At 47.2% G+C, this 19,344-nt stretch overlaps 1 protein-coding gene across 5 annotated transcripts in view; it reads left to right on the top strand.

The window, feature by feature from the left end:
* The window catches only part of LOC135056795 (alpha-2-macroglobulin-like), a 325,812-nt gene that overhangs the window by 152,423 nt on the left and 154,045 nt on the right, over positions 1-19,344 (top strand). For all 5 annotated transcript variants that reach the window (XM_063962392.1, XM_063962390.1, XM_063962389.1 and 2 more), the window contains exons 17-22: positions 1,943-2,066; positions 8,004-8,106; positions 9,594-9,825; positions 11,298-11,421; positions 13,400-13,518; positions 16,260-16,311. In XM_063962392.1, the coding sequence (XP_063818462.1) occupies positions 1,943-2,066; positions 8,004-8,106; positions 9,594-9,825; positions 11,298-11,421; positions 13,400-13,518; positions 16,260-16,311 (754 nt within the window). The remainder of the gene's footprint in view (positions 1-1,942; positions 2,067-8,003; positions 8,107-9,593; positions 9,826-11,297; positions 11,422-13,399; positions 13,519-16,259; positions 16,312-19,344) is intronic.

Below are 19,344 nucleotides of genomic sequence, written 5' to 3'. Positions count from 1 at the left end.
GCATATTCAGCCTCCTTTTGTACCTCCGGTGGCGCCTTGGGATTGCCGTTACCTAAATCGGTCAAGGCCCATTCCACTAGGAAGGTGGGCTCGTTTTGGGCGGCTGCCCGAGGGGTCTCGGCACTACAGCTGTGCCGAGCTGCTACTTGGTCGGGTTCAAACACCTTTGCAAAGTTCTATAAGTTTGATACCCTGGCTGAGGAGGACCTACTGTTTGCTCAATCGGTGCTGCAGAGTCATCCGCACTCTCCCGCCCGTTTGGGAGCTTTGGTATAATCCCCATGGTCCTTACAGAGTCCCCAGCATCCTCTAGGACGTAAGAGAAAATGAGATTTTAAACCTACCGGTAAATCTTTTTCTCGTAGTCCGTAGAGGATGCTGGGCGCCCGTCCCAAGTGCGGACTACTTCTGCAAGACTTGTATATAGTTATTGCTTAAATAAGGGTTATGTTATAGTTTTCATCGGTCTTGGACTGATGCTATGTTGTTTTCATATTGTTAACTGGGTAGTATATCACAAGTTATACGGTGTGATTGGTGTGGCTGGTATGAATCTTGCCATTGGATTAACAAAAATCCTTTCCTTGTACTGTCCGTCTCCTCTCAGCGGCAAACGCAGGATTTTCACAGGGGGATTTCCGTACGTGTGTGTGTAATTGAGTAGCCAGCACACTGCTCGACCTGTGTACATTATATATATATATATATATATATATATATATTACATACCGCACATCTGTACATAGGCATACTGTACATACACACACATACTGTACAGTAGCATACTTACAAACACAGCATACATACGTACACACACAGCATACATGCACACAGCATACATACACAGTATACATGCACACAGGATACATACGTACACACACACACACATACACACACACACACACACACACACACACTATACATGCACACAGCATACACACATACACAGTACACATGCATGCATACATACATACTCACAGCATGCATACATACATACATACATACATACAGGCATATTTACATACACAAAATAGATGCACACAGCATACACACACACACACACACACACACACACACACAGTATACATGCACACACAGTACACAGGCATGCATACAGCATACATAAAAACACACACAATAAATGCACACAGCATTCATTCACACACACACACACACACACACACACACACACACACACACACACACACACACACTATACATGCACACAGCATACATACTTAGTTACTCACACAGTATCCATGTACATAGCCATGTACACACCCATTAACAGTAAATACAACACCCCCCCTCCTCACCCCCGCACCCCCGCACCTTATACACATACATGGCTACTCACAAACTGCTGCATTACAATTTATTATAAACTACCCCTCCATCCCACACACATACAGTATGTGAGACACGCACCATGCTTCTGCAGAGTCACACACAGTGGCAGCCGAAGACAGCAGAGAGAGGAGCTGTACCGTGTGCTTCCGCTGCAGCTCCCCCTACAGGCAGCCAGCAGCAGCCAGGTTCTCACTGTCACTCGGACAGTGTAAGGAGGAGGGAGCTGCTGCTGCTAATGAAAAATAAATGATAAAAAAAACGGACCGCAGCACTGATGGATCGGCGGCCAGGGGGGGTTTCTAGGTACTCGGAAACCCCCCCCTGCGTGCGCGTATGGCTCTGGGCACAGTTTCTCTAACTGAGGTCTGGAGGAGGGGCATAGAGGGAGGAGCCAGTGCACACCCAGATCTAAAGTCTTTCTTAAAGTGCCCATGTCTCCTGCGGAGCCCGTCTATCCCCATGGTCCTTACGGAGTCCCCAGCATCCTCTACGGACTACGAGAAAAAGATTTTACTGGTAGGTTTAAAATCTTATTTTATATATATATATATATATATATATAATATTTCATAAATATTTCTGTTGATTTCAGGCCATGGACATATATTTTATGAGTCCAGATAAAGACAAACCAATATTGTGTGTAAGGTCACGTGTACCTGTGCCAATAGACGGTGCGAGTGTCCAACCATTTAACACTATGGCCCTTCGACCAGGTAACTCATTCAAGATAATTTATTTATTTTTTGGTCTCCACACAAGTGAAGTTGTGGATGTGATTAATGTCTTGCACAACAATCGTTTTATTTTTGCACAACATGGAGTGTCCTGAGCTAATTATTGCACTTGTGTTACAGAGGAGATATGTAATGCAGCATAGTTAGAGGCTCCTGAGGACAAGAATTGGGAAATGCTGAGTTATATTATATACAGAGGGGTAAATTTACTAAGATTCGTATTTTCCCGTTTCAGGTCAAAGTTCAATCACGAATGACATCGAAAGTGTAAAACTGCAACTTTTTGAATTTGTTACGATGGATTTACTAAGCTGTCGTATTCGGGTTTTTCTTTTCTTCCGATGTCGATGTCATTCGTGTTTTTTTTGTGTTTTTTACGGCAGTGATTAGCAAAACACTGCCGACTTTTTTACAATTAATCTCGGCCGGATCTGTGTGATCCATGCTGGGGTTCTATTTTTTTTTTTTTTTTTAATTAAACACTGTAAAATTTAAAAAAAAAATTGCGTGGGGTCCCCCCTCCTAAGCATAACCAGCCTCGGGCTCTTTGAGCCGATCCTGGTTGCCGAAATATGGGAAAAAAATTGACAGGGGTTCCCCCATATTTAAGCAACCAGCATCGGGCTCTGCGCCTGGTCCTGGTTCCAAAAATACGGGGGACAAAAAGAGTAGGGGTCCCCCGTATTTTTAAAACCAGCACCGGGCTCCACTAGCTGGACAGATAATGCCACAGCCGGGGGTCACTTTTATATAGTGCCCTGCGGCCGTGGCATCAAAAATCCAACTAGTCACCCCTGGCCGGGGTACCCTGGGGGAGTGGGGACCCCTTCAATCAAGGGGTCCCCCCCCCCAGCCACCCAAGGGCCAGGGGTGAAGCCCGAGGCTGTCCCCCCCCATCCAATGGGCTGCGGATGGGGGGGCTGATAGCCTTTGTTGTAAAAGAAAAGATATTGTTTTTAGTAGCAGTACTACAAGTCCCAGCAAGCCTCCCCCGCATGCTGGTACTTGGAGAACCACAAGTACCAGCATGCGGCGGAAAAACGGGCCCGCTGGTACCTGTAGTACTACTACTAAAAAAATACCCAAAAAAACACAAGACACACACACCGTGAAAGTATAATTTTATTACATACATACACACATACATACATACTTACCTTATGTTCACACGAGGATCGGTCCTCTTCTCCAGTAGAATCCAAGGGGTACCTGTTGAAGAAATTATACTCACGAGATCCAGGGGTCCAGGGTCCTCGGGGAATCCAGGTGTAATCCACGTACTTGAAAAAAATAACAAAACGGACACTCGAGCCACGCACTAAAAGGGGACCCATGTTTGCACATGGATCCCCTTTTCCCGACTGCCAGAAACCCACTCTGACTGATGTCTAAGTGGGTTTCTTCAGCCAATCAGGGAGTGCCACGTTGTAGCACTCTCCTGATCGGCTGTGTGCTCCTGTCCTAACTGACAGGCAGCACACGGCAGTGTTACAATGTAGCGCCTATGCGCTCCATTGTAACCAATGCTGGGAACTTTCTTGCTCAGCGGTGACGTCACTTTAGGTCAACCGCAGGGCAGAAAGTTCCCATCATTGGTTACAATGTAGCGCATAGGCGCTACATTGTAACACTGCCGTGTGCTGCCTGTCAGTGAGGACAGGAGCACACAGCTGATCAGGAGAGTGCTACAACGTGGCGCTCCCTGATTGGCTGAAGAAACCCACTTAGACAGAAGTCAAAGTGGGTTTCTGGCATTCGTGGAAAGGTGACCCATGTGCAAACATGGGTCCCCTTTCAGTTCGTGGTCGGGACACCGTTTTGTTATTTTTTTCAAGTACGTGGATTACCCCTGGATTTCCCGAGGAGCCTGGACCCCTGGATCTCGTGAGTATAATTTCTTCAACAGGTACCCCTTGGATTCTACTGGAGAAGAGGACCGACCTGCGTGGGAACTTAAGGTAAGTATGTTTGTATGTGTGTATGTATGTAATAAAATTATACTTTCACGGTGTGTGTGTCTTGTCTTTTTTTGGGTATTTTTTTAGTAGTAGTACTACAGGTACCAGCGGGCCCGTTTTTCCGTCGCATGCTGGTACTTGTGGTTCTCCAAGTACCAGCATTCGGGGGAGGCTTGCTGGGCCTTGTAGTACTGCTACTAAAAACAATATCTTTTCTTTTACAACAAAGGCTATCAGCCTCCCCATCCGCAGCCCATTGGATGGGGGGGGACAGCCTCGGGCTTCACCCCTGGCCCTTGGGTGGCTGGGGGGGGGGACCCCTTGATTGAAGGGGTCCCCACTCCCCCAGGGTACCCCGGCCAGGAGTGACTAGTTGGATTTTTGATGCCACGGCCGCAGGGCACTATATAAAAGTGACCCCCGGCTGTGGCATTATCTGTCCAGCTAGTGGAGCCCGGTGCTGGTTTTAAAAATACGGGGGACCCCTACTCTTTTTGTCCCCCGTATTTTTGGGACCAGGACCAGGCGCAGAGCCCGATGCTGGTTGCTTAAATATGGGGGAACCCCTGTCATTTTTTTCCCCATATTTCTGCAACCAGGATCGGCTCAAAGAGCCCGAGGCTGGTTATGCTTAGGAGGGGGGACCCCACGCAATTTTTTTTTTAAAAATAAGCACTTTCCAACCCCTTCCCACTGATATACATGCACGGATCTCATGGATCCGTGCATGCCTATCCAATCACGAATAAAAAAAAAAGGTCTGTTTTTTTTTAGCACTTTTTTACGAGTTGTAATTTTTCACGGCAGTGTTTGTTTGTTTTTTGCTTTGCACTTCTTAGTAAATGACCGAGATTCATACTTAAACAGCCGCGTTTTGACCGATGGTGTATTCATTCGTAATTTTTTACTTGGACTTGCAAAAAATTACGAATGCCCTCATCTCTGCCGTGATTAGTGTTTAGTAAATTACCGAGATGACACTTTGATGAAAAAACGGCATCTCGGTCAAAATCGGGAGCTTAGTAAATTTCCCCCAGAGAGAGAACTTTTTCTGTTTTACTGTAATTATATAAAAATGTTGGGCAGGGAGATGACTTAATTGATATTACTGCATCTGTCTTTGATCAGCATTTGATTTTGACCAGCCCAGTTCATGCGCAAATCACTGGTAAAATGGCACATCTGCCATTTTCCCAGATACTCGCTCATGCGCAGCAGAATCTGGCACAGTGACGGTCTACTAACAACTGCACTACGAAGGGAGGAGGGGGCCCCGGCCCTATGGAGAGAGAGGAGGGGGCCCGGCCTTATGGAGAGAGAGGAGGGGGCCCAGCCATATGGAGAGAGAGGAGGGGGCCCGGCCTTATGGAGAGAGAGGAGGGGGCCCGGCCTTATGGAGAGAGAGGAGGGGGCCCGGCCTTATGGAGAGAGAGGAGGGGGCCCGGCCTTACGGAGAGAGAGGAGGGGGCCCGGCCTTATGGAGAGAGAGGAGGGGGTCCGGCCTTATGGAGAGAGAGGAGGGGGCCCGGCCTTATGGAGAGAGAGGAGGGGGCCCGGCTTTACGGAGAGAGAGGAAGGGGCCTGTCCTTACGGTGAGAGAGGAGGGGGCCCGACCTTATGGAGAGAGAGGAGGGGGTCCGGCCTTATGGAGAGAGAGGAGGGGGCCCGGCCTTAAGGAGAGAGGAGGGGGCCCGGCTTTATGGAGAGAGAGGAGGGGGCCTGGCCTTACGGAGAGAGAGGAGGGGGCCCGGCCTTACGGAGAGAGAGGAGGGGGCCTGTCCTTACGGAGAGAGTGGAGGGGGCCTGTCCTTACGGAGAGAGAGGAGGGGGCCTGTCCTTACGGAGAGAGAGGAGGGGGCCTGGCCTTACGGAGAGAGAGGAGAGGGCCTGGCCTTACGGAGAGAGAGGAGGAGGCCCGGTACTATGGAAAGAGAAGGGGCTCTGCATGTAGGCTTAATTCCTCCTCTTTGGGGGTCATTCCGAGTTGGTCGTTCGCTAGCCGTTTTTCGCTGCCGTGCAAACGCTAAGCCGCCGCCCTCTGGGAGTGTATCTTAGCTGTGCAATAGTGCGAACGCTTTCATCGCAGAACGGCTACAAAAAAAACTGTGCAGTTTTAGAGTAGCTCAAAACCTACTCAGTGCTTGCGATCACTTCAGACCATTCAGTTCCGGATTTGACGTCACAAACACGCCCTGCGTTCACCCAGCCACGCCTGCATTTTTCCAGGCACGCCTGTGTTTTTCAGAACACTCCCTGAAAACGATCAGTTGCCACCCAGAAACACCCACTTCATGTCAATCACTCTGCAGCAGCCAATGCAACTGAAAAGCATCGCTATACCTTGTGTGAAACTACATCGATCGTTGTAATAGTACGTCACGCGTGCGCATTGCGGTGCATACGCATGCGCAGAAGTGCCATTTTTTTAGCCTCATCGCTGCGCAGCGAACAAATGCAGCTAGCAATCAACTCGGAATGACCCCCTTAATCTGCCCCGCTACCAGATGTTCAGTATCCAAGTTTTAGCACTAAATGTACAACCGCACATCTCTACAATGAACATTGGGGGTCATTCCGAGTTGTTCGCTCGTTATTCTTTTCTCGCAACGGAGCGATTAGTCGCTAATGCGCATGCGCAATGTCCGCAGTGCGACTGCGCCAAGTAAATTTGCTATGCAGTTAGGTATTTTACTCACGGCATTACGAGGTTTTTTCTTCGTTCTGGTGATCGTAGTATGATTGACAGGAAGTGGGTGTTTCTGGGCGGAAACTGGCCGTTTTATGGGAGTGTGTGAAAAAACTCTACCGTTTCTGGGGAAAACGCGGGAGTAGCTGGAGAAACGGAGGAGTGTCTGGGCGAACGCTTGGTGTGTTTGTGACGTCAAACCAGGAACGACAAGCACTGAACTGATCGCACTGGCAGAGTAAGTCTCGAGCTACTCAGAAACTGCACAGAGAAGTCTTTTCGCAATATTGCGAATCTTTCGTTCGCAATTTTACTATGCTAAGATTCACTCCCAGTAGGCGGCGGCTTAGCGTGTGCAAAGCTGCTAAAAGCAGCTTGCGAGCGAACAACTCGGAGTGAGGGCCATTGGTTCTATTGTTTAGTTCTAGTTTCACCCTTTGACTGGCCGTATGTTTTTTGAATGATGTCTTTTTTTTTTTTTTTTTTTATAATTGCTGAAATCTATTGCACTCTGTTAGTTAATCAATTAAAAAATATTTTTTTTCATTTTAACACCCGAGCAAATACATGTAAAGCTTCTGCAGCTGTGATCTGACAGTGCTGGGAGCCTGAATCTCCGTCACACACAGCCGATGCCGGGCATAGTGGAACAATGGCTTTCCACTGTACATGCATCTAAAGGCCCATACACACTTGACGATAAAATGAGCGACGTCGCTAATTTTCCCCCTCCCTGAGCAACGTCGCTCATTTTATCGGCAGGTGTGTATGCCGCCAGCGACGATCGATGCGCGGCCCCGCGGGTCGGCAACGATCGTCGCTGTCGCCTGTGCATGCATGCAGGATCTGGACTGTCGTCCACGACCTGCATGCAGGGCTGGCGGAGGCGTGTCGTCACTGAGCGATATGAGCGGTCATATCGCTCAGTGTGTACAGGTGACCGCCGACCGGCCGGCCCGGGAGGGGGAAACATTAGACGACGTCGCTCATAGAGCGACATCATCTAATGTGTATGGACCTTAAGTCACAACGCGCATGCGTCCCGATTGTCTGCGCACAGAGTTTCATCACTGATCCAGATGTATTGGAATGTTACTGAGTGGTGACAGGGAGGTGGCTACGCAGACGCATGGAGATAGTGTAGGCAACTCAGTCCTTGCACATCCGGGCACACGGCTGTATACAGGGGAAGGGCTTTGTAAGCATATAGCGGTAGGGGCGCACACACAAACTTAAAAATCCTGAATGTCTGCTTATTATCCTGTTTTACAGAAGCAAGGTTTGCAGATGTTGGTGCTGTAACACCGGTTCCTGCTATCGTCAGTGAGCGGAACTATTTTCCGGAAGTATGGTATTACGATCTTGCACATGTTGGGTGAGTGTCTGACAACCATGTAGTCACCGGTGGCAACACAGAAATAAATATAAGATGTGCCTGTACTTCTAATGTGGAAATTCTGCAGCAGATGCCCAGTCCGGGGCTACATCTGACTCTTCCAGACATTACTTCCCCTGTAGAAGATAACTTAGGTTCGATTCTGCACATCTTCTGTTCTGAATTAAGCTAAGCTGCATTTACTGTACTTATGGTACACCCACTTACTGTTACAATGTACTGTGGGTGTCATTCCGAGTTGATCGCACGCTGCCGATTTTCGCTGCGCTGCGATCAGGTCTCTACTGCGCATGCATATGCACCGCAATGCTCACGCGCGTCGTATGGGTACAATGCGGGTCATTGCTGAGCTATGGATTTAACGAAGAATCCATACGCACAGCCGATCGCAAGAAGATTGACAGAAAGAGGGCGTTTATGGGTGTCAACTGACCGTTTTCTGGGAGTAGTAGGGAAAACGCAGGCGTGTCCGGGCGTTTGGAGGGCGGGTGTGTGACGTCAATTCCGGCACCAAAAAGACTGAAGTGATCGCAAGGGCTAAGTAAGTTCAGACCTACTCTGAAACTGCACAAAATATTTTTGCTGAGCTCGGCTGCACAGGCGTACGCACACTTGCAAAGCGAAAAATACACTCCCCCATGGGTGGTGACTATGCGTTTGCACTGCTGCTAAAAACAGCTAGCGAGCGATCAACTCGTAATGACCCCCTGTATACACTGTATATTCTACTGTGGACATTGTGGCACTGCTACCTTGGTATTTAGTGCAGTTACATAGGGAGGGTCCTCCAGCAGAAGGTAGCTGTAAAAGGTGTAAGTGGTTCTTCATTTAATATTTTGAATAGTAATATATTTTTGTTTCTGTATATTATACCCATTGTATGGGTCTATTAAATAAATTTGGGTTGTGATAAAGTACCAGCCAATCAGCTCCTAACTGCCATTTTACAGGCTATATTTGAAAAATGACAGTTATGAGCTGATTGGCTGGTACTTTATCTCCAACCAAGGCTTAGTAAATAGACCTCCTAGTGTATATTAATGCTTGTCTTATACCCACTTGCTGGCTGTTCCCTTATACATCACAAACATCTTTAGCTTATGTGCACAGCCAAGGGTATTGAACATCCTCCAGCTGCTGTTTAACTAATTATCCCAGCATGCCCTACCACAGTTTTCACATGCCCTAATAGCAAAACTGTGGCAGGGCATGCTGGGATATGTAGTTCCACAGTAGCTAGCGGGGCCACATGTGCATTTCCTCTGGTGCTGTAGAAGAACTTCTATAATAATGTGGTATACGGTAACAGGCAATAGAACCTTAGACTAAAGATAAAGCATAGAGTTTATAGCTAGGACCCAGCAGAAGTTGCATTGGCCTGATATAATATGGGTAAGGAGAACACTTTATGGGCTTTAATACTTAATTATGGTATTCTTTAAAGGGTTTTGTTTCCTCCCCCTCAGGGAAAGTGGTTCAACCTCTGTGCCACTACAGGTCCCAGGCACCATCACCGAATGGACAGCTGATATGATTTGTCTCTCAAATCAGTCCGGGATCGGCATGACCAAACACCCAGCCAACTACACCTCATTCCAGCAGTTCTCTGTAGACGTCACCCTTCCTTCTTCTATTGTCCGAGGAGAGATCCTGTCCTTGAAGGCCTTTGTGTCCAACTACCTGGATAAATGTGCCAAGGTGATCACTGGCTGGGAGCTCTGTATATACCCAATTGTTAGCGCTTTAATATCTGCATTTGTGTTACATGTATCGCTGACACAGATTACAAACATCATTCCTGCTTTTTGGCACCAGAATGCTATACGTGGCAATGAAGATTTTCTGAGTAGGATTGCATACTCACTGGTGGCTTCTTTGTTGTCCACCAACATGGAACTGACATAAATTGTACTGCTTATACACATGGAAAGGAACAGGGAGGACCTGGAAGTAACTCTTGTGATGTGTATGGTAGTACTTTGGTATGAACGAGAAGAGTTTAATTAATTCTCTTGTCTATCGCTCCACTGTGAAGCCCTCAGTAAGGAAGGGGGCAAGAGCGTTCTATTCCAATATGAGCTAGATTAAGGGGACCATTTATTAACGACTGATAAAACTCGTTGTGAATGATAAAACTCACTGCATGTTAAAAATGGTGCTCCAGTCAAACTGCTACCAACTGTCCTTTTTCAAACACATGACAGTTAGGATCTGATTGGCTGGAGCACCAGTTGTCACATGTAAAGAGTTCTATCAATCACAACAAATTTTATCACTCCTTGATAAATGAGCCCCTTAATTTGGATGCCTTAGAAACAAGGCTTGCATGTGTCAGCAGCCGCACGTCAAGGGCATATGTGCTACCTGCTGATGGAAGATGGTCAAGTTGAACATGGACCAAAGCAGCGCAAGTTGCTGCTACGTATAGTCCTTGGTCTGCAAGAACTTTCCTTGGCTTTCAGAGAAGCTGGTGTGGTGCTATCACATTTCCAAAGGTTCCTTTTTGTTTATATGTTTGAGTTGGTGGGTGCTAGTCATGGTGCATCCAGTTCTTACTGCCCACTGTATTGTCTGTAGTACGTGGAATATTTCTGTGCACAGCTTAATTTTTCTGTCTTTATTCACATTAAGGGTCCAATGCAGCATTAACACAAATTACCCATAACTGCTCCTGCATTACAGTAATAAATGAGCATACAGTAGTAACCCATATCTCTCTATGTGACTGCACCTCCCCTATACGTACAGCTCTTGTACCAGCCCTATACAAGGCGCAATAGATGTGTCTGAAATTAGACAGATATCTGCAGACACACTGATACAGCATAGCCTACAATTGTGTCTACACGCCCTCACAAAACTTTCCTATGTTCCCACATCCCGTTACACCAGAGGTTCTCAAACACAGTTCTCAAGGCCGCCCAACAGTCCAGGTTTCAAGTTTATCCATGCTTGGCCACAAGTAACTTAATTAGCACCACAGTCAATTCGATTTAGCCATCTGTGCTGAGACATGGAAATACCTAAAACCTGGACTGTTGGGGTTGGCAGTTTCACAAAGTAATTTTAATACGCTTAATGTTTGTTTAACACTTACATGATTTGTTATCTTTGAATAACATCTATAGTGTATATACTGTATATAACCCTGACGCCCTCTGTTTGTTCAGGTCCGCGTGACCTTACAGTCATCTGATGACTACACCGCAGAAGCCGGCAATGAAGAGAGCGAGCAATGTATCTGCTCAGGACAGAGAGCCTCGTATTCCTGGCAGGTCAATGCCACTTCTTTAGGTACGTTACCATTTCAGTTACAGCTGTGATTGGCATAAATAGAACTTACGACGGAAATATTTGGCTGAGACTTCCCTTTCTTATCTGTTCTGTTACAAGGAGACTCCGATCATGTTTGTCTGGAGTTGTACAATGCAGTAATGCGGTGCCTGAGAGATGGCAGCTCTCCTTCTGCCGAGCATTACTGGGTTTTACAACTTGACTGGAGGAGAGATGTTTAACTGGCCTCTGCGATAGGAAGACTTTAAGGAAAGCTATTGGACTGAGATAAAGCCAAGTCTCCAGTATGTTGGTTGTAGAGGTTCTACTTTTTCAGAAAATAACCTTGAAAACTTCTAGTGACCCCTACTGGAGCTTGGACCATTTGATGGATTTAAGCCTCTGAAATGTTCTGCAGATCTTTACAGAAACTGGTAATGCACACATGGGCTATATCTAATGAGGGGGTAGGTCTGCTAAAGACTTCATGTAGAGGAGAGGGTGGTGACCTGAAGTTAACAGTGAAGAAATCACCTACAGTACAGGTAAATGCACAATCTGGGTTGATCCTGAGTCGGTGACTCTCTACGTTCCAACGCGAATGGCTGGTTTTTGCATACAGCTCATGCGCAGAAGCGAATTCACGAGTTTTGAGTATATCCGTCCTATTCTGAGTTGGACTGAACTTGGCCAGTTTGGTCTTTACAATATATGGGGCATTTCGGGACGGGAACTAGTCCCTGGCTTGTGCAAGATTCATAGGTACAGTATGTATCAAAGCGTGGTGCGAGTCATGATAGAGAAGCCTGTTTCTGACATATATCTTATACCTAGGTTATGGCTGGTACCAGCGCTGATACTACAACTGCAACATCAATGGGCAACGCGTCTTCCCACTTGCAGAAGGACAGCCCCACACAGCAGAGTATCAAGAGAGGAGGGTACCCATGAGCAGTCTCCGTGCGTGGGCACCCTCCTCTCCCGTAGCCCACAGCGCTGTTAGCAATCTGAGCACTAGAGAGACTCTGGCACAGTGCAGAGTGTATAGAGCATGCACAGGTCTCCAAAAAAAATGGTGCGGCGGCCATTTTTTTAGAGACTTGCGATGCGCTGTACACTCTGACACTGCGCCAGAGCCTCTAGCGCTCAGTCAGAGCGCTAACAGCGCTGCTAGCTACGGAATTCGGAAGGGGAGGGGACCACACACGGACACCAGAAAGGTAAGTACAAAAGAAATAGGTGCAGTGTGTGCAGTGTGGGCCCCCTCCGGACAACACACACTGCAACCACTATAGATACGCCAGTGGCCCCACATTAGCTGTACGGTTCCTGCATTAGGTAGTAAAACAGGCGTCCGCGGCTGCTGCAACTACAGCCACTTAAACCCGTGTTTTGCTATTAAAGGCATTAGGGTTCAGAACACAAAGCTTAGGAAATAAACCCCTTAATCCAGAGATTCCTAAACTCCAGCATTACAGTCTAGGTTTTACAAATATCAAGGCTTGAGCACAGGTGACCGGGATTTAACTGAGCTGTGCAATGGGTCTGTGTTTTCTACACAACAGAAACAGTTCAAAATCGTGTGGTCAGTCTTAGCGGTAGATTTACTAAAGCCTCTAAAACAGATAAGTACTGGTGTTGCCAATAGCAACCAATCAAATTCTGTCTAATTTTTTAGAATGCCATAGAGACATGATAGACAGAATGTGATTGGCTGCTATGGGAAACACAACCACTTGTAGTAAATCTACCCCTTAGTATCTGCTGAAAACATAATGGTAATCCAGTAACCTTTCCATCCTCTTTCTTCAGTCTCCCTGATGATTATACAGCGTTCTGGCAGCTTCTGTATAGGAACGGTCTCTAATAACGCTCCGTTGTAGAGCTCAGCTGTGATAATGATTTGATGTGGATTTCAGTTGCATCCAGTGGTTTCTGCATCTCTGATTTTGCAATAAAGACTGCTGCACCTGTACATCTACTTGCTCCAATTTTGCAGGTGTGTTAAATATCAGTGTGACGGGTGAAACTATTCAGATCGGAGATTCATGTGACGGCCCCGCGGACTCTACCCAGCCATTACGTGAGGATACTGTAGTGAGAACCCTCATTGTGCAGGTGAGACCACTCTTATTTTTCCTTGCTACTGAAGGATATTGAAAATACTGGGGGTCCTATATGACAAGCCCCTCTTACCTAACGCCACTATCTGCATGAAATACTATCAGGACTATTTAATAAGGGTTTACTGCTTCAGATATCTTGTATTAGGCTAAATGACACTATAGACCGCAGTCCCCACTATTTTCCGTGCATAACACGGCATAACCTGCAGTACTGTCTACACACCTTACTTTGGCTACATATTCATTCCTCCATTATCATCCAGTTACATCCATTCAACTGCAAGCAGAGAAGCAACAAAGTTCCAACTATGTACTGCCCACAGAGTAGTGCGCTCTTCTCTGGAGCGTGTGCAGTGCGATGGCGTGCCAGATCCCCCTGATAAATGGACCTGCGTACAGCTCTGCTTCTGAGTGCAGTTGTGCATACTGTATATCAATGACCATCTACAATGTTATGAGTATAACTCCAGTAGTCCATGGAACCGGTATGGGGTCCAGTAGTCAGGGCCGTAACGGCAGTCTGCACTTAACTGTGTTGGTGGACCCACCCCCTTGTCCTGATGTCATCAATCAGGAGGAGTGGCTAGCGTCGTGGCCAGCCAAGGGCAAAGTGCAGCTCTGTTATGACCCTGTTAGTAACACAGGGGACCCTGGATCCAGAGGTATACATCTTTAAGGGGGAGATGTACTAAAGCCTTGGAGAGTGATAATGTGAAAAGAAATAAAGTACCAGCCAATCGGCTCCTAACTGCCATGTTACAGGCTGTGTTGGAAAACTGACAGTTAGGGGCTGATTGGCTGGAACTTTATCTCTGTCCACTTTTATCACTCTCTCCAAGGCTTGGTACATCTGCCCCTAAATGTCTATCTGGCTACTTATGTAAGAGCGAGATTTAGTTGCTGAGGATATTGATAATATAATATATATAATAGAGACCCAGCTGTTTATGGTACCCTCCCCAAGTTTCTAAGTGTTCACACTCTTGCAATGACATAATGATAGTGGGCACATAGGTTGGTATAGGACCAGTAGACTTAGAGAGCCGCCTCCTCATCTGTACCCATCTCTCTTCGGAATCAGAACCAAATTCTTTTGAGAGAGACGTTTCCAGCATTCCACTGGCATTAAACCAGGGAACAGATGGCTGCCTGCAGAGGTTTTGAGAAAAAGCTGGAGGTGGTGGTGGTAGGGGTTTACATGATATAAAACAGCTCAGGGGCACCACAATACTATGGGGCATATTATACTCAGGGGCCAGGGCAGTGCTGGTTAGCATACTATACATATGGTGCATTACTATGGGGCATAAAGCATTTATGGGCATTATCATGGGGAATTAAGTAAACTAGGGCACTACTATGGGGTGTAAATGAACCTGGGCATTACTATTGGAAATAAAATAAACTAGGGCACTACTATGTGGTTACTATGTTACTGTTGTTACTATGCCACGCAGAGCACATATGTCGCAAAAACATATCATAGAATTAGTCCCAGGAACCACTGGAGCTCCCAACGAAATAACAGGAGCTGCAACTAAAGAAGCATCAGTGAGCAATGCAACAGTAGGAGCAGGACCAGGAGCCGCGGGGGGCAGTCAGAGGAGGGGAGGTAGGTGGCAGTGGGAGGAGCAGTGAGCGGGGGGGGGGGGGGGACAGGTGGCGGAGCAACAGGATTGGGTGGGACAGGGGCGGGGCAGCGAAACGGGGGGCACCCGCCAGACCCGGGGACAGGAGCGACGCGTCAACATGAAGCCCAATAAGGGAACCCTAATGGAGACGCATAGGGAGGGGCCAAGGACGAGGATGGTGCCACTGAAGCAGTAGGATAAACTGCCAGTGCATACCCAGGGCTCCAGGTGGACTGCAGCGAGGCCAGCACTGGCCCAGCAGGAGCAAAACTGAAGGACGACCCGGGGCCCATCCCCCACAGCATTTACTGCAGGTATTTACTATACACTTTTTTGTTCTCTTGCTATATAGAGGAAGCTGGCTACCTCCCCACCAGGTGGCAGCTGACACACAGGTTTTATTCCTAGCTACCTGCACAGCGCCAACAAACCTCTATATTGTCTAAGGAAGAAAATTAACTAGAGCACTACTACAAGGAAGACAATAAGCTATGGTGCTACTAAGAGACACAGGAACTAATGCACTACTATGCATATGGCACAGACAACACTAAGACCAGTGTGATGGGTGTGTGTCCTATAAGGTAGATCTCTCACAGGCATGACTTGTATCCTACTGGAGGACCTTTTGGTGCAGGTTTCATTGATCTAGTGGGAGATGTACTAAGCTGTGAAAAGAGTGGAGAAGTGAGCGAGTGGAGAAGTTGTCCATGACAACCAATCAGCATTGAAGTAACATTTATAATTTGCATACTATAAGATTATACAGGGCAACTGATTGGTTGCCATGGGCAACTTCTCTACTGGCTCATTTCCCCTCTCTTTTCGCTGCTTAGTACATCTCACTTCAAGTATTTCCTTTATTTGTTAAAGTAGAGTTTTTTTATGGATTGCATCATGATGCTAAATAAATACATAAATCCATTTAGTAATGTCTGTTTTTACATTGTTAATATACAGTAGATCTGTATATAAGATCCCCTGTATCACATTTACTGTACTGTACATACAGTAGTAGTTTATAGTAGGACAGTGTTCAAAATGCAATAAAAAAAAAAACACTTTATACTGTTCTGTTTTGTTTCTCTCTTCTGTGTATAAGGCTGAGGGTATACAGAAAGAAGTAATCAAAAGCAACTTGATCTGTGTGAATGGTAAGTGGATGGTATTTATCTTTTCCTAGTGTCAGTATAAAGGCTACATTCCTCCAGCTCCTCACATTATAGAGAGTATCTACCAAGTTTCCCAGATTATTGGGAGCATCTACAAAGTTCCTTGCATTATAGGGAGTACCTACCATAGGCGTGCGCAAGGGGGGTGCCTGGTGCGCACAGGCACCCCCTAATGTCTTACAATCCAATCTCACATGCCTGATGCAGCGATCGGTGAGAAGGCTAATTACTGTCCCCCTCTGTGCACCCTGTCAGGACTGCATTACTGACTGGACGCCTGGATTAAACAAGGGTGCCACCGCCCCCGGCTTTCAAACTCCCGGCTCCACCTCAATGTACAAAAACAGCATGATGTGACGTGATGACATCATGCTGCTCGCACGCCCACCCATCACATGCCCACCTCTCTCCTTTTATTCTATGCCAACTCCAACCAGTGATGAGGAGCAGCATGCAGCCAGCGTTCCTCTTAGGAAGACACGTAACGCGTTTTTCCAGCAGCAGCAATAACTAGTCTGCGACTGTCAGTGTCAGTGAGTGACTGACTTGTAAGTAAGCTGCTGCAGCTTGCAGGGAAAGAGAGGGGGAGCCAGACCAGGCTGAGGAGGGGCAGTGTAATTGCAGTGAGTGCCATCAGGGGTGTTTGTTTGGTGCACACCACAACATCTGACAATGCATCTGTATTATTAGGATTGGTACAAGGGTGAATGTTTTATATTACGTTGACTGTCAATAGATGGTGCTAGACACGCCCAAAAGGCCGTGCTAGACACACCCCTCCAACAGTGCACCCCCTAATAAAATGTGCTGCGCACGCCAATGGTACCTACCCAGCACCTCGCATTATAGGGAGTACCTACCAAGCTCCTTGCATTATAGGGACTACCTACCCAGCATTATAGGGAGTACCAGCCAAGTTTGTCATATTGGGGGTAATTCAGAGTTGATCGCAGCAGCAAATTTGTTAGCAGTTGGGCAAAACCATGTGCACTGCAGGTGGGGCAGATATAACATTTGCAGAGAGAGTTAGATTTGGGTGGGTTATTTTGTTTCTGTGCAGGGTAAATACTGGCTGCTTTATTTTTACACTGCAATTTAAATTTAATTTTGAACACACCCCACCCAAATCTAACTCTCTCTGCACATGTTACATCTGCCCCCCCCTGCAGAGCACATGGTTATGCCCAACTGCTAAAAAATTTCCTGCTGCGATCAACTCTGAATTACCCCATTATTGGGAGTATTTACTATATTCCTCATATTGTTGGGATTAGCTACCAAGTACCTCACATAAAAGCAGATGAATTCTGCATAGGAATGAGTATGTATAAGAATCCTAGGTTTTTTGCTATTGGTTAAGTGTGACAGCCTGGTTGCTGGGCAGAATTAGAGTCTGGGTTGACTGTCAATCAAAAGTTGTCAGCCTATTAGGTTCTAAAGGGAAAATCGCGACAGTTGGGAGGAATGGTGTTTCTCTTGTTTTAGTTTCACTTTCCCTTTCTGCATTTCTCTATTTTCCTATTTCTCTGACGTCCTAAGTGGATGCTGGGACTCCGTAAGGACCATGGGGAATAGCGGCTCCGCAGGAGACTGGGCACAACTAAAAGAAAGCTTTTGGTCTACCTGGTGTGCACTGGCTCCTCCCTCTATGACCCTCCTCCAGACCTCAGTTAGAATCTTGTGCCCGGCTGAGCTGGATGCACACTAGGGGCTCTCCTGAGCTCCTAGAAAAGAAAGTACATTTTAGGTTTTTTATTTTCAGTGAGATCTGCTGGCAACAGACTCACTGCTACGAGGGACTAAGGGGAGAAGAAGCGAACCTACCTGCTTGCAGCTAGCTTGGGCTTCTTAGGCTACTGGACACCATTAGCTCCAGAGGGATCGAACACAGGGCCCGACCTCGATCGTCCGGTCCCGGAGACGCGCCGCCGTCCCCCTTACAGAGCCAGAAGCAAGAAGATGGTCCTGAAAATCGGCGGCAGAAGACTTCGGTCTTCAACAAGGTAGCGCACAGCACTGCAGCTGTGCGCCATTGCTCCTCATGCATACCTCACACTCCGGTCACTGATGGGTGCAGGGCGCTGGGGGGGGGGGGGGGGCGCCCTGAGCAGCAATATTAACACCTTGGCTGGCAAAATAATCACAATATATAGTCCTAGAGGCTATATATGTGAAAAATACCCCTGCCAGGATCCATAAAAAAGCGGGAGAAGCCCGCCGAAAAAGGGGCGGGGCTATCTCCCTCAGCACACTGGCGCCATTTTTCCCTCACAGCTCCGCTGGAAGGATCGCTCCCAGGCTCTCCCCTGCAGTATCAAGACTACAAAGGGTAAAAAAGAGAGGGGGGGCACTAAATTTAGGCGCAGCAGTATATATATAAGCAGCTATAAGGGAAAATCACTCAGTTATAGTGTTCATCCCTGTGTTATATAGCGCTCTGGTGTGTGCTGGCATACTCTCTCTCTGTCTCCCCAAAGGGCTTTGTGGGGTCCTGTCCTCTGTCAGAGCATTCCCTGTGTGTGTGTGTGTGTGTGTGTGTGTGTGGTGTGTCGGTACGGCTGTGTCGACATGTTTGATGAGGAGGCTTATGTGGAGGCGGAGCAAATGCCGATAAATGTGATGTCACCCCCTGCGGGGTCGACACCTGAGTGGATGGTTATGTGGAAGGAATTACGCGACAGTGTCGACTCCTTACATAAAAGGTTTGACGACATACCAAATATGGGACAGCCGGCTTCTCAGCCTGTGCCTGCCCAGGCGTCTCAAAAGCCATCAGGGGCTCTAAAACGCCCGCTACCTCAGATGGCAGACACAGATGTCGACACGGATACTGACTCCAGTGTCGACGACGATGAGACTAATGTAACTTCCAATAGGGCCACACGTTACATGATTGAGGCAATGAAAAATGTGTTGCACATTTCTGATGTTACCCCAGGAACCACAAAAAAGGGTATTATGGCCCTCATTCCGAGTTGGTCGCTCTGTAAAAATCTTCGCATCGCAGCGATTTTC

Source organism: Pseudophryne corroboree, chromosome 3 (assembly GCF_028390025.1).
Source record: "Pseudophryne corroboree isolate aPseCor3 chromosome 3, aPseCor3.hap2, whole genome shotgun sequence".
Classification (NCBI taxonomy): domain Eukaryota; kingdom Metazoa; phylum Chordata; class Amphibia; order Anura; family Myobatrachidae; genus Pseudophryne; species Pseudophryne corroboree.
The sequence above is the reverse complement of the archived record's forward strand: the minus strand, read 5'-3'. Positions and strand labels throughout refer to the sequence as shown.